Source organism: Centruroides sculpturatus, unplaced genomic scaffold (assembly GCF_000671375.1).
Source record: "Centruroides sculpturatus isolate CEXI.00-Female unplaced genomic scaffold, Cexi_2.0 scaffold497, whole genome shotgun sequence".
In the NCBI taxonomy this organism is placed as follows: Eukaryota; Metazoa; Arthropoda; class Arachnida; order Scorpiones; family Buthidae; genus Centruroides; species Centruroides sculpturatus.
Window position 1 is genome coordinate 178,344 of NW_019384738.1, and position 15,876 is coordinate 194,219.

General features: G+C 30.0%; 1 protein-coding gene across 1 annotated transcript in view; it reads left to right on the forward strand.

Annotated features, from left to right (window-relative positions):
* Positions 1–15,876, forward strand: part of LOC111628310 (copine-3-like) — a 42,945-nt gene continuing 27,069 nt past the window's right edge. The window contains exons 1-3 of the mRNA XM_023372069.1: positions 1–99; positions 10,029–10,196; positions 15,388–15,567. Of these exons, the coding sequence (XP_023227837.1) occupies positions 10,029–10,196; positions 15,388–15,567 (348 nt within the window). The 5' untranslated portion in view covers positions 1–99. The remainder of the gene's footprint in view (positions 100–10,028; positions 10,197–15,387; positions 15,568–15,876) is intronic.

A 15,876-nucleotide genomic window follows, 5' to 3' on the forward strand; every position in this document is an offset into this window, starting at 1 on the left:
AGTGACGTCATAAAAAGGTAAGTAAACAAACGTGTGAGCCAAGTGAAACGAGAGAGGTAAATTTAATTTGTCATTCAAACTTTGGAAGATAATAAAGTCGTAAGTATAACATTTGAATACGTTATAATCTCTCTTTTTGTTTCCATATTTAGTATAACAATTTCAAATTTTTGAAAATTATTACTGCTTGTTTTAACCCATAAATGTTAGTATTCGTATGAATGAAAACTTTATAAATTAAATTTGATGAATCACGTGTTTACGATTCATTAAATAGACTGTAATGAGTAACAGAAAATTCATTCATCTCTGTGTTTTTTTTGTATCAAGAAGTTGATGTTTAAATTCATAATTACAAAATCATATAATTTAACTTGAACTAGTCTCAATGGAATAGAGAGGGATTTAATGTCTTCGATTTGAATTTCCTTAACTCTAATTCTTTCAGAGTTGAAAGTTTTCGTGGTCTCCTGACGATGATTTATGTTACTTTCGACTTCTTCGACTCAAATTTTAATGTTTATTCTACCCAAAGTGATCTTAATTATCGGATTTCCACAAAATTTTCGGAGATGCATTCCTTTCACTCCAAATGCAGTTGAACCGATCTATCTCGTATCTCATGGGAACAAGAAAAATATTTGAGATGTAGAGCAGGGGTGTCCAGCCCACGGTCCAAGGCAAGTTCCAATGCAGCCCAATAAACATGTAAACAAAATTGACAAATGTTTTAATTTTTTTATTATTTATTTATTTCAATGGCATAAACTCAAAAAGGAAGTTTCACAAAGCCGTAAACCTTTATTCATATTTTATTTTTGAGTGGAAAGGAAATATTTTCAAATACTTGGTGAATGAGGAAGGATTACTAAATAAAGCTGGAGTTGTGACTCAAAAGATAGACCCAAATTTATAGACCCAAATTTGAGAAAAGGAGGGAAAGGTGAGAAAGGACAAAAGATAAAAAGTAGTGAGAAAGGTTAAATAGATCTTCTGTTACACAAATATTGACCCTTAATTTTCCAACCTTTCTCACTGCCCTTTCTCTCCTTTCCCCCTCATTTGGGTCTATAATTCTTTGAATCACAACTTCAGCTTTATTTAGTATTTTTTCCAACGTTGCAAGATTTGGCTACATTGCGCCAAATGTGGCTACTTTTTTGTTTGAGGTAAAAAATATCATTTGGCGCTTTGGCTACTTTTTGGGCTACATATTATTTATAAACATATTACTTGAATAAAAATGCACTTTAAAATGGTGTTTTGTTGCTTTTTATTAGAGACCCAAATAAAACAAATATTTGTGTTTTCGAAATAAGTTTTCACTTGTCTCTTTTATAATAAATGAATTTATCTATTTCTAAGTAAAAATTGAAAGTGTCTGTAGAAGTAATTTTTTAAAATATCCTTTATCGTGATAAAGTTTTAATAACTTACTATTATAATCTAGATATGTTAATCCTTAAATATACTTGTATATTGGGCCACAAGTATATATTAGGCCTATACAGTTGACCCCCTATAACACTGTTGATAATTCCGTTTTATATGAATTTCATGTTGTATGAGTCACTTAGATTTTACAAATACGTGTGCCGGGCTGTAAACAGCTTATGTATTTGTAAAATCTAAGTGACTCATACAACATGGAATTCATATAAAACGGAATTATCAACAGTGTTATAGGGGGTCGACTGTATTTTAAAGAAGCTTGTGTTAACAATAAAAATCTTCAGGATTATCACCTCTGTTCACCTCTTGCACAGAGCCTTTTAACCTATGTCCAGACCCATAGACTTTTAGATATTTTGGACCTCCTCTAGTACTTTAATCTTTCACTCCACTACAACTAGCACTCTGATCCTGGTACATTAGGTACTAGATCACAGTATGGTAACATAGCCCTATCTTTTTATATTTTTGTAAAACAGTATTTATCTTCTTCGCATCTTCCCAGACTATAGGCTTTCATTTCCTTGGCCCTAGGACCATGCCTAAGGTAAAATGGCCTTGCTCTTCAATCAACAACTGATGTATATTTTACATAAGTTAATGTTTCATATAACATACAACATAAAAATAATTCTTTGTACATGAGAATTACTGTACATTCACTATAATGCATATACATGTGATAATAATAATTTATAGTTTGAAAAATAATTTTAATTTACAAAGCATATTTTCATAGTCTGTCAGTTATGCATGTAAACAAATGTAAAATATTTAATTTTTATATAGCAATATTTTTAAGTATTGACATGAACCAGTTTTCTTTCAAAAAGAATGATTCTTGCTGAAATTATCAAATACTTATGCATGTAATAAAGTATTCTTCTATTGCCATGACAATGTTGACTTCGGATCTAACAAGGGAACCTTATGGTCTCAGAAATTCAGTTCGGAATGAGACTTCACAGGTTAGTAGTATACCTCAAGGGAGTCCATCCAGAAGAATTGTAAAGTGCACTATCCATAAGATTCCTAGAAAAAGGGCTTTAAAGTTTTAATCGCAGCTTATATACTGGTTGATTTTACACTATGGCAGTGCAGCGAATTGGNTGTGGAGAATGGAAACCGAAGACAGAGGGTGATAGGGAGTCTCTGGATCCCAATCCGTCGTCATTCCGGGGATAGAAACATAAAAAAATGCAGATATTTAGCCTTAAAATTCAAAAAGAGTCCATGACGTCAATCGCATTCGAATTCGTTACGCGCTTTCTAATCTCCATAGAAACGGCAACAATTGCTGTTTCTATTGTTGCAACACGATTTTGCGTCACTTTGCACGTTTTTCGCTTGCCGTACGGACGTGTGCGCTCTTTGCTCCTGTTTTCGCTGTGTTTTTTTGCCTTTTTCAGTGCTCTTTTCTACCGGAACGTGGTTTTAAGAAGACTTTTGGACGCCGACGTTACACCAAGTAAGATTTTAATTAGAATTTATCTAGCTGTAAGATTTTATTTTCGTTTCGTTTAGTGCAACTTTCGGAGACGACATCGGCGTTTAAATCTGCCGTCGCTTGTGAATTAGGACTTTTAAACGAGCGACCGAAGCGCCGAAAACGGATTAAGTATTTGCTCATTGGTTTATTCTCGTAATTAATTCATTTATATTTTATAAACACGGTCAAAGAATAAGGATTATTTACAGAAATTCAATTAAAAATTACTTAATACTAACTTTAAATACGAATTCCATCGTAATTTTAACTAAAATATACTCTGGTAACATTGATGGACGGAGACCGTATTCTGAAGCATGGGATGTTCGTTCGATAGGTGAAAAATTTCGCCCTTCGACCTCCGACTTCTCCATGCAATTTATGTATTAGTTTCAATGGAATTAAATTGTCTGCAAACACATCTAATACTAATAACTTAACAATTATCTATACAGGCTGGACACAAAGAATTCTTTTCCGTAGGCTCTTTGTCTCTTTCCNAAACTATGCCTTACTATTTATAAGAGTAAAATAACTAATAATTTAAAGAAGAGGAATGATATATAATATAATGTTTTCATTTAAACTAGCTTGGTATTGATTGTTTTCTATGATAAGAACACACAATTAAAACCTTAATTTTTGTGAAATGTTTTGAATATTTCTGAATTTTGATATAATTTTATTTCAAAAATGAAATGCAATCATTAAAAACAGCTTAGTATTAAACTAAGTATATATTTTAAAATATTATAAGATATAAAAATTTAATTGCATGCTTAATGAAAATTTTTAAGAATTATTCTGTAGTGAATAATTTTCCTAACCATATATTTCTAAGAATATAAGCATACCCTACAAAATGCCTCAATTAATATTAATATTTTCTTGGTAGATTATTTTTTGGGTTTTAATAGTCAAACTTCATAAAGTGTATGTATTAATACCTTTAAATACTTTTCAGTCAATGTTTATATAGGAAATATTTATAGTTACATTCCAAAAATCCAATACAACATTTCTAATAAAACAATGTACAGAAAAAGATACAATTGATAAAACATCAGAATCAGATGTAGACATTTTGAAAAGTTGATTATCAACAAAATAGATATGTATCTTGAATGTTGCTACTACTGAGAAGGCATCACAGCAACAATCCAATTTTTATAACAGTAGGACTAAATACGCTTTTGTGATTTCATTAACAGTAGTCAATCAATTCTACAATTTACAGAAGTGTTAGAGGTAATATAACTTACTAATCTTTAGCTTCAGCTAACAATTTTATTGTTTTCTAGTTGGAACACTTTAAGAAATGTTCTGTCTAGAAAGCATTTAAGATGGCCTTATAGGGGGGTCGACTGTACTGAACACTGGTTGTGGGTTTGTGCCTTGCCAACAGACTGACCATGTGGAGTTTTCTGGATTTTCTTTACATTTGTAGCATGTAAATAGAGGCCAGTTTCCCATAGAAAGTCCTCCCGGGAGCCAGTCCTGTCAGCAATCACCCATGTGTCGCATTGCCATCAACAAATAAACCAAAACAAACTTGCAGCCAATCAGAGAAAAATGGCATTAATTGCAACTACGTACTATATTGCAAGAGATGTTTCTCAACTACAGTTTATGCTATCAAAATATGGTTGCTGAGCTTTGAAATTGGAATTGACACTTCAGTCCATAATTTGAGATATAGAAGATTTGGTAGAAAATTATTTGAGATAAACATGGAAAAATATATTGAATTTAGGCTGAAAATGTGGAAGAAACAATAAATTTTGAGATAAACATGTTTGAGATAGACTGATTCAACTGTATAAAGTACGTAGATAATCCCAGCTTGCAAAAATTACTGATATATTCACAGATATGAAAGACAATATTTGAATAAGGCTAACTATATAACCATTTCTGTAGACTTGTGAACTAAGGAGATGTTGGGATCTTTTTTTGGCCTGACAACTCATTTCATCAGTAAAAAAGATCACAAGAAACACAGCATGCTACTTGCTGTCTATTTGTTTGAACATCCTCACACTGGGTTTAGATTTGTGAACTGATAGAGAAAATTCTGGAAGAGTGATCCATTTCTATTAGGAAAGTTCTCTGAATTTTGTCTGATAATGACAGCAACATAGTAACGACTTTCAGGAATATCCATGATGAGACTGATGATAGTGATGACTAACTCTGAATCTATAGTTGTTGGTTCTGAAGAAGAGAGAATGATTATTTGGAGTTATAACATTGACTAGCATTCAGAAATAGCATAATTTGTTTAAGTTGCTTTGATTATTGCATAGATCTGGTGGCTTGCAAAGCAGATCTAGCAGCATGTGAAATGCAGCTCTTAAAAAGGCTGAGAAAGCAGTAAAAAACCAAAACCATTTGTTGAAAGCTAAAATGATGCAGAGGAAAAAAGCAGGAAGAGTTATAAGAATGCCATGTCCCATACGTCTGCACAAAGTATCTATTTATTGAGTCACTGTTATCGGTAAAAGATGAACTTTGTGAAGATTTTAATGAGTCAAGATGGAATTAACTGTAGCCAAGTGAAGTATACAAGATAGAGAACTTCAAAACATTAAAGGAACCATTTGCTATGCACACCCATCACTATAGGTAAAACATGAACTACTGTTTCACTTGTCTTGTCCAGTTGCAGAGTTGAAATATCACTTACAGACTGAAAACTATGCCAATCCTAAAGAATTTGTTATAAACTGGAAGATGACAAATCAAATATTCCAGGTCTGGCAGGAAGAGGAAAATCCTGCATTTGTTTCTGTTTACATAACTGTAGTAACTCTTTACCCTTGTTGGTCAAGAGCTTCTGCAGTTATGTTGACAGATTCCCGACAAACTGTGAAATGCCTATTAGTAAAGAATTTCATGTACATCAAACTTGCTGTTATTAATCCCTCATTTCATGGAGATAACTCCCACTCCGACCCTAGTTTTGTGGATTCCACAATCCAGTCACAGGATGGACAAGAATCTAGTTCAAAACAATTCAAGTTTCTGAAACAATATTGAAGAGAACTAAAGAAAACACAGATAAAAAACTCATGGAAACTTGATACATTCACAGAATTGAAATTCCAATGATATTTGGATACAGTGTATGACGTAAATGATGAATTGGTTCCAACATTCTTCTGGAAAGATCAACAAAGTTCTCTATTCATTAAATGTGACTTAATGATGTCATTATCATTATGTCACATGCTAGTGACATAATGATGTCACTAGCATGTGACATCATTAAGCATTCCAGCCAACTTAGCTAGCACTGAACAGATTTTTTTCTAAAGTCAATTTGGCTTACTCTTGCCAAAGGAACAGTTTGAAGAAATTTTGAAACAGAGGTTAAGCTAAAAGAAAGCAAGCTTTATATAAAAGGGAAACAATAGACTGATTTAAGTTTGAAGGAAAAGCAAAATTTAATCGGATAAGATGGATCACCAAATAAACATTATGATTATGTAATTTAAATTTTCAATTGCTTTTTGTATTTAAAGCTTCTTACAGTTAATGTACAGTGGATGATTGGTTAACGAACTCTTCAGATTGCAAACAAATTAGATAACAAACAAATTCACAAAAGATTTTTATGTTCTGTTAATGAACACCTCATAGAACAAACTCAAGAGGCGCTGTAAAATAGTGAATATCAATTGGTCTTCCCTTGTTTCTAGGTGACAATTCGAAACCTTTCAGAGCTCAGGAGATGTCAACATTGACACTCAACCCAATACCGATCGGATAGTATTTTTCCGAACTTTGAAACTTTCTCTTGTAATTCCAGCCTTTTGTTTATCTTTCTGACAGAGAATTTTTTTATAGTCTTTGTGAGACTATTAGGCAGTCACTTGTTAAGTTTTCCATCAGTTTTTGTTTTCGGAAGGTGATAGTTAAACTGTCCCATCAGATATTCGTTAACGTGTTAACACCAAATTTCGAATTTCATCCGGGCCTCACATTTACATAATTCTTTCATGCACTAGTTGATTTCTGTTCTCTGAATTTTTGTAAGTGCTTTTCTGAACTTTTTATTAATAAAGAAACTGATATTATGGAGCCTAAAAAGAGTGGAATTTCAAGAACTGTGCTCACCACAGAAACAAAGCAAGAGATAATAGCTAAGGTAGAGAGTGGGCAGATGTCTTATGTTGCTAGGTGGTATGGTTTGAACAGGTCTACAGTAGGCACAATTGTAGCTAAGAGATATAATCAAGAAGACTCAAGCAGCTAAAGAAGTAATGAAAATCACATCTGAGAAATAAAGAACATTGAAGAGATTATAATGGAAACTGATCTGATGACAGAACTCCAAGAACTCTTAAATGAAGAACACCAAGAAACTCATCAAGATGTATTTACTTTTGAAAAAGAGGAAGACAAAAGAAGACCAATGCCAACATCTGCTTTTAAAGATCTTTTGAAGTGGGAAGATAACAGAACAACAGTTATCCAAACCAGGTTGAGGTTAATAGGCTTGAGATCTCTACAACGACATTGCTATTAATTACTTCGTTTTAATTAATTAATTAATGGAATTGGAAAAAAAGATGACTGATAAAAATGCAAGACTGTGTATATATATATTTTTATTATTAAATATAAACAAACATAGTAAGAAAGTATATATGTATATATTTTTTTTATTTTTGGAGTCTCCAGAATGAATTAATCAAATTCTCGTAACAATCTATGATAAATTGATAATCAGTTAATGAACAAATTGGGTAGCAAACACGGTCTTGGAACGGATTATGTTTGTTAACTGATCACCCACTGTATGTATACTTTTTATTTTGTATAATGTTATTTAAGTAATAAAATACAGCCACCAGTTGCATAACTTTCCCAGCAATATTTAAAATTGCATGTGTGGTGCCATCTGTTATATTTTATTTTTTAAAATTTTTATATTTTTAATTATTATAAAGTGACAAAAAGCTTAATTTTGAGGGTAGGGATGAGTTTTATAAAAAATTGTATATGCTAATAATGAGTAAAATTATCATTATATTATGATACAACCACCTTTATCTCCCTATCCCATTGACCTTTAACCACCAAAATTCAATCCATCTAATTCACAAACCTCCCTGCAAAATTTCAGAAACTTTCAACAAAAAGCACAGAAGTTATTAAGCTTCAAACAGGGTGAACAAAATTGTGCCCCCCCCACACAGACACACTAACATCCATACATACAAAGAAAAAATCCAGCAATGAGTTTCATAACTTTCTCAGCTATTATGAGATATTACTTAGAAAATAACTTTTATAATTTTAACTACGATATCTGCTAAATAAAGCTGAAAAACTGGGCATTTTCTTTCTTTCTCTCATGGTATGCCAAAAATGGCAACTAGTGGCACCCCTAGCTATTATTTAAATTAACAATATAAATTATTTTATATTTTTACAGTATAATACTCGGTATATTATTATTTTTATTTGTAATTTAGTATGCCCCAATGCCTGCATCAGGTCTTTCGACTTGTAACTTAACAGATGGTGCCACACACAGTTTTATTATGTGATTTTGTTATAAAAAAATTTTTATATTTTTAAATACTATAAAATAGCAAAAACCTTCATTTTGAGGGTAGGGATGAGTTTTATAGAAATAATATTTATATTAATAATGAATAAAATTGTCATTAAGTTTGACCCTACTGGAGATACACATGACCCCCTTTATTTCCCCACTCCCTCGACCTTTAACCACCAAAATTTAACAATGTCAATGCCCCTTATATACAAGCCACCGTGCCAAATTTTGTTACTTACTCTTTACACCCTCCTGAGATATTAAGTGAAATAGACACCCCCACACAACAGAAAGAAATATACAGTTGACCCCCATAACAAGGTAGATACATTCCGTTTTATATGAAATTCATGTTTTACAAGTCCTTAAATACATGAGCCAATCACAGCCCGGCACGTATGCAGTTTACAGACTATGACTGTTTGAAAGGTTTTCTTCCATAAAATTAATCAATTCTAGACTAATTTGACTCAACATTTCCAAAACATGTATAATTTTCTGGGAATAATCTATATAAACTATCCTATAAACAAAAAATTGTAGGATTACTTACCAAGTGTGCACCGTTCAACGACGCCATTGCTTAAGCTTGTTTTCGTCGTGGAGCGGCACATCAAACGGTGGGCACATGTTTCCTGATAAATTATTTTTCTGCAAAAAATTTTCTGAACTTTGGAGACATCATTAATGTAAATATAATTTTTATGGCCATTAAATAATAAATGGTTTTTAGTAGGTTCACTGCTTGTTTAAACTCAACGGTTTGTGCAATATCTGCTATTGGGCTAGATTTGACCAATCCTGTCGCAACATGAGTCAGTGATAACGTTTTACTGAATTATATGAGTTTCTTTTAGTGTGTTTATACGAATATGGTCACAATTTTTTGCCATTATATACGAATCTGCATTATATGAACCCGTTTTATAGGGGGGTCTACTGTACAGTGGAAACTCGACAGGACCAGGGATATTTTGGATAATTCAGAAAGTCATTGGTTTTGTGATTTAGGTTCATCAATTACTGTGCATTTAAAATTTCATGAACAATAAATAATGCAATTACTGTATTTGAAAGAAAATTAATTTACTCAAAATCTAACATTTGTATGTTAAGTTATAGATGGCCTGGTTTTGCATCAACAGATAACAGTAATTTCCAGTTATGTGAAGAATATGATCTCTGTGTACATTCTGTGATATATAAAATGCTACACATTCTAGTTTTTCTTTCTTTGATCACTTCAACTAATTGAGTTTCTACTGTATATAGAAATTAATATAAAATGCATACGTGTATTATAAAACATTGTATTTTATAATACATGATATTTCATAAACAACCAAACTTTGAAAATGTATAAAGGAAATTTCCAAAATTTTCAGAAATATGAATAATAAAGCTAACAACATAAAAGTATTATTTGCTTTTGATGAATCATTTTGGTTAAATATTTTTAATTTTGTAATTTCAGATAAACTGAAATACATTTTAAAAATTACTTTTTTTTAATTTTAGATGGCGCATTTTCAACCCCCATCTGCCTGCAACGGGCCACCACCTACAATGTGTGTGACTCAAGTCGAGATTTTATGCAGTTGTCGTAATTTACTGGACAAAGATATTATGTCTAAATCTGATCCAGTTGTAGTTCTTTATTTGTATCAAGGAGGTGGATATTTAGAAGTGAGTTTTTTTAGGTTTTGAAAACTATACCTTACTATTTATAAGAGTAAAATAACTAATAATTTAAAGAAGAGGAATGATATATAATATAATGTTTTCATTTAAACTAGCTTGGTATTGATTGTTTTCTATGATAAGAACACACAATTAAAACCTTAATTTTTGTGAAATGTTTTGAATATTTCTGAATTTTGATATAATTTTATTTCAAAAATGAAATGCAATCATTAAAAACAGCTTAGTATTAAACTAAGTATATATTTTAAAATATTATAAGATATAAAAATTTAATTGCATGCTTAATGAAAATTTTTAAGAATTATTCTGTAGTGAATAATTTTCCTAACCATATATTTCTAAGAATATAAGCATACCCTACAAAATGCCTCAATTAATATTAATATTTTCTTGGTAGATTATTTTTTGGGTTTTAATAGTCAAACTTCATAAAGTGTATGTATTAATACCTTTAAATACCTTTCAGTCAATGTTTATATAGGAAATATTTATAGTTACATTCCAAAAATCCAATACAACATTTCTAATAAAACAATGTACAGAAAAAGATACAATTGATAAAACATCAGAATCAGATGTAGACATTTTGAAAAGTTGATTATCAACAAAATAGATATGTATCTTGAATGTTGCTACTACTGAGAAGGCATCACAGCAACAATCCAATTTTTATAACAGTAGGACTAAATACGCTTTTGTGATTTCATTAACAGTAGTCAATCAATTCTACAATTTACAGAAGTGTTAGAGATAATATAACTTGCTAATCTTTAGCTTCAGCTAACAATTTTATTGTTTTCTAGTTGGAACACTTTAAGAAATGTTCTGTCTAGAAAGCATTTAAGATGGCCTTTAAGAAGTTGAAAATTTTTTGATTATAAGAGCTGTTAGCTGAATCTAAAGGTTTAGTGAGTTATGTTTTAAATGTATATCTTCAGTTTGGAAAGTGTTGATAATGTTGGAGATATTTTTTAAAATGTGTTTCTATTTATTTCTTGTTTTTTTAATCATATTTTTTAAACAAATTTTTTTCTTGCAGGCTTTAAGCCTGGTGAGTTTCAAAATATGCCATCATTGCCAATACACTAGGTACTAAAATAATATATGCCATTGATATGAAAACTAGTAATATATGATTTATTCTTATCTTTTCACTAGTGAAGTTTAGTTCTTCATCGTGATTATCAGCTTAATAAAGATTACATAATGGCAAGAGACAGAAAATAGGAAAATAAAATACGTAAAAGAAAAAATACAACTATATTAAATACTAAAAGCTATTTTGATTGAACATTTGCTTTGCAAACAAAGAATGTCAATACTGTTGTCCAAATTCTATGTTATATCATTTAGTTCATTATGATTATATATTTTGATACAGTCTGATAGTCTGTAGAATTTAGAAAATAAAAATTATGACTTCAAAAACATTAAGCACATATTTTCAGATTTATAGGAGTTGTTCTTGGTTTTTTTAATTTAAAAAAGCCAAAACCAAATATTTAGTATTGAACTAGCAACTTAAATTTGAGAGAAAAATATTGCAAGTAATGAAACAACCTTGTCTAATTCAATTATAGAAAAAAATGTGTGTGATTCTTTCAATAAATGAAAATCTACTTAGAATTTCAAAATTTCTTCATTAAAAGTTCAAACTTTTACAAGTATGATTGTCTGCTTTCCTAAATGTGATATCATCAAAGAAAAATATGTTTTGAATCAGTATAATTGCTAATAAAAGTAATATATGACAGGATATGATTTTCACATTTGTAGATATTGTGAGATTAGCCGGGGGTACCTTTCCACTAGGATTGTTAGTACCACTTAATCGGCACTAGTTTGTAAAACTAGTTCTCGGAGTTTTGGATTGAGAGATCCGATCTCTAAATCTTATTCTAGGAGGGCTGTTAATATAAAGAACGATCTAGAGGATAAATTCTAGATCTTGTCAGGATTCCTTGACACCAGTTAATCAGTTTTATAACACGCAGATTAACACACATTTGGAGATAATATGGATTTGATTCAGACCAAGATGAAACATTGCTTTAACAAATAATAAAGGATTTAATAAACTAAAAGTAAATAAAATTACACAAATGGAATTATTCAAAAATAAAATTAAGCGAATGAGAGACAATATGGATTCAATTAAAATATACGCTTAGAGAGAGAGAGAGCTTACAAATTCATGGATAATCATACTACCTCAAAGTTTACTTTGTCTTTATCTTCATCTGTATTCTAGGATCATACTTCATTTCATGGAGAGGTCTTGATTTGGCACAATATTAAAAGTTTCTTCCTTTTTCCTAAATTAACTCATTATTATACTTGATTGGATATGACTAAGGGCAATTGGCCTTATGGAGCAAATATGGACTACGTCTCTCCTCTATGAGATCTTCTGACGTACTTCAGACTAAGGACGTTGGCCTTAGGGAGACAATATGGGAACTTCTTTCCAGTATGAGATCCCCTGACGTACTCCCAAATCATGTAGATCTTTGACTATATCCCATGATTTGTGACCAATCAACTTATTTGTATTCTCTCATGTGAACAGATGAAAAGGAGAATTATTGAGGGGTCGACAATTCCCAGTGTGGTGAGATTTGTGATAGATAAGGGAAAAACAAAAGGATGTGTCTACTTTCATTAAAGGAAGTGGCTCTTTTATCAGTTTTCCCTCGTTAGAAAAATGATAATTTCACACCAAACTGAAAGAATATTTTATTTTATAAATTTAATTTTATATTTAAATTGTTAATTAGACCCAGGGGCTATTCAGATCTCACAATATTATAAAGCAGACACATTAATATTATAAACAGAGTTTTAAGTTTTTGTTTGATGATAACATACAGACATCTTTGCTTAACATCAGTAAGCTATTTCTGAAAATCAGACATTCTGAGAAAAAACCTTAACCTTAACTGGATGTTAATTATATTCTCATTTATTGTAATGAGAATAATTGTAATATGTTACAACAGTCCAAACTTCCAATCAATATCTTAAAATCTAACTAAAATATAGGATGTCTCAAAAATACACAGCAAAACCTCAGGAATGAGTTAGTTCCTCATATATAGATATTAAAAATAGTTTATATCAACATGAATCTGGAAATGCTTGGTTTTCGAGTTTCTGTCTATGACACACAACTTAGAAGCCAAGCATTTCCAGACTTATGTAGACACTAAAAATAGTTTATTTCAACACATGAGAAACTCTTTCGGGAGATTATATGCCGTATATTTTTGAGACATCCTGTATAGTAAAAAGCTAATATGTAACAAACTATTATATTAGGATGTAAAATTCTTAAACATCACTTTATGATCATCAAACAATTAATATGATTGCTAAAAAGCATTTACTTTGAATGCTGTAGCCAATACAGTTTACATATTGTAACATGTTATTCCATACAAAACATGTACTGTTTAGGGCACAATAGATAAACATTACAATAGAACACAGAAAATAATACATAGCAATAAAAACTGTATGCTGTGCAGTGCACAGTTTTTATTGTTTGTAAGGTTCTTGTGCATCATAAGACTATGAAATTCCTGTGTGATCCACATCCAGAAAATGTTGCTCATCACTGCATTAAATATGTACTTAATATAATTTCCAGAAAACTGAAAATAATAATTTAATTTAATTTTTTTTAATTCTTTCTTAGTCTTTATAGGACCTTTTATTATATTATGAATTAATATTCTTATATAACTTTAGTTATTATTAAAAATTTTCATTGTATCCCTTATTATATCATAACATTACATTATTTATTTCATAAATGTCAAATCTTTTATCATAATTTTTAATAAAATTTAATATAATTACATTAAATAAAGTTATAGTTTCTAAGATATTAGCATAGTTTAAAACTCAGGAAGTAACTAAAACAATATTAGTTTCTATAATTGTATTATCACACATGATTATCAGATATTAGATATTATGATACTGAGATAGATAAATTAATTATCCTAATAGATAAAATCTTGACAAAAAAAAATGTAATTATATAAATCTAAAACAATTGAACTTTTTATCAGAGAATATTATTGTTTTATTGGCATATGATTACACCTTATTTATTTATTTATTTTCAAATGATAAAAAAATAAATTATTTTATCATGTACTTAAAAAAATAAAAATTATTGTTAAAAGTAAATAGACTATTTAAAAATATTAATCACTTGTTATAAAAATAAATATATTTATTATATCAAATAATAAAAAATAAATTATAAAATTATTTAAAAATTTATATAGTTATATCAATTTTTAATTACCGCATTATGCATTTATAAACGGTTTAATCCAAAAATAAGTGTGAAACATTCTATCATCAATCAAGTTATGATGTGATAGAAGGATGGAACCAAAAGTCATGTGCTTCCAATCAAACTATTGACATTTTAACAACATGAAAGCAAAGTTGATAACAGAATCAATGTCATTCAATTTAGGCATTTTATACAAGAAAATTAAGTGAAAAATTAATAAAATTTTCTTTTTTTATTTTACTGCTTTTTGAGTGTACAGTATATAAGATGTCACATGAGTGTAAACTGAAGTAGTGACTAATGCACTGACTTCTGAACCAGATAGCTGGAATTCAATCTCCTGGACTAAGCAACATAATATTAATTGCTGCTCTGGGGCCCACTCAGTTTTTATTGTAATGAATACAGTACCTTCTCAGTAGTAAGAACAACTGGAAGGTGACATGACAGACTGAACAGCAACAGCTGAAAAGATTTCCAACTTTGATATCCAATGCCAAAAACTGGCCAGTATCAATAGTTTAAGACCAATACCAAGTATTGATACTTTAAAACTACTCATATTACTGATATCGATATTTTTGTGGTATCGGGACTTCACTACCCTTGTCACCAATGTGGGTCTGTCCAAACCCATAATGAGCTTGAGAAAAGGCTCTCTCGATGTCCACGGCAGAAAGAATCAAATAAAAAAGGTTATTGATGATCTGATAAAAGAGCAAAATTTTTTATATAAAACATTATTATTGATATTATTATTGATAATAAAGTTTTATGATATATAACATAAAACTATATTATTTTTGATATTTACTTTTTACATTTTATAAATTTTAATATTTAATACTTTTTATATTGCAGAAAGGAAGAACTGAAATAATAAAAAACAATTTAAATCCTGATTTTTGTAAACCAATAAAAGTAGACTACTTTTTTGAAGAAGTACAGAAACTGAAATTTTGTGTTTATGACATTGACAATGAAACAATTACATTAGCAGATGATGATTATCTTGGAGGTTTAGAATGCACAATGGGAGAGGTAATATCAATATAATTATTTTAAATTAAATAAAAATAATTAAGTTTTCAAACAGATGATTTTTACACACAAAATTGTTGTTGTAAGTCATTTAAATTTTGATTGGGCTGCGATTTGAAAAAAATTATAGACCCTTGAATTCCCACTGTTATCCATCTGCCTGTTGTCTGTCCTTCCTTAATCTTGAGAACAGTGTTAGATGAAAGTCAAGACCAGATATGGAAAGCTTAGGGGCAGGAGGCCCCAATTAACTATATACAAATTTCTGCTTTGGGTTGGAAGTTATGTTTTTTCAATTTAAAAATTTTC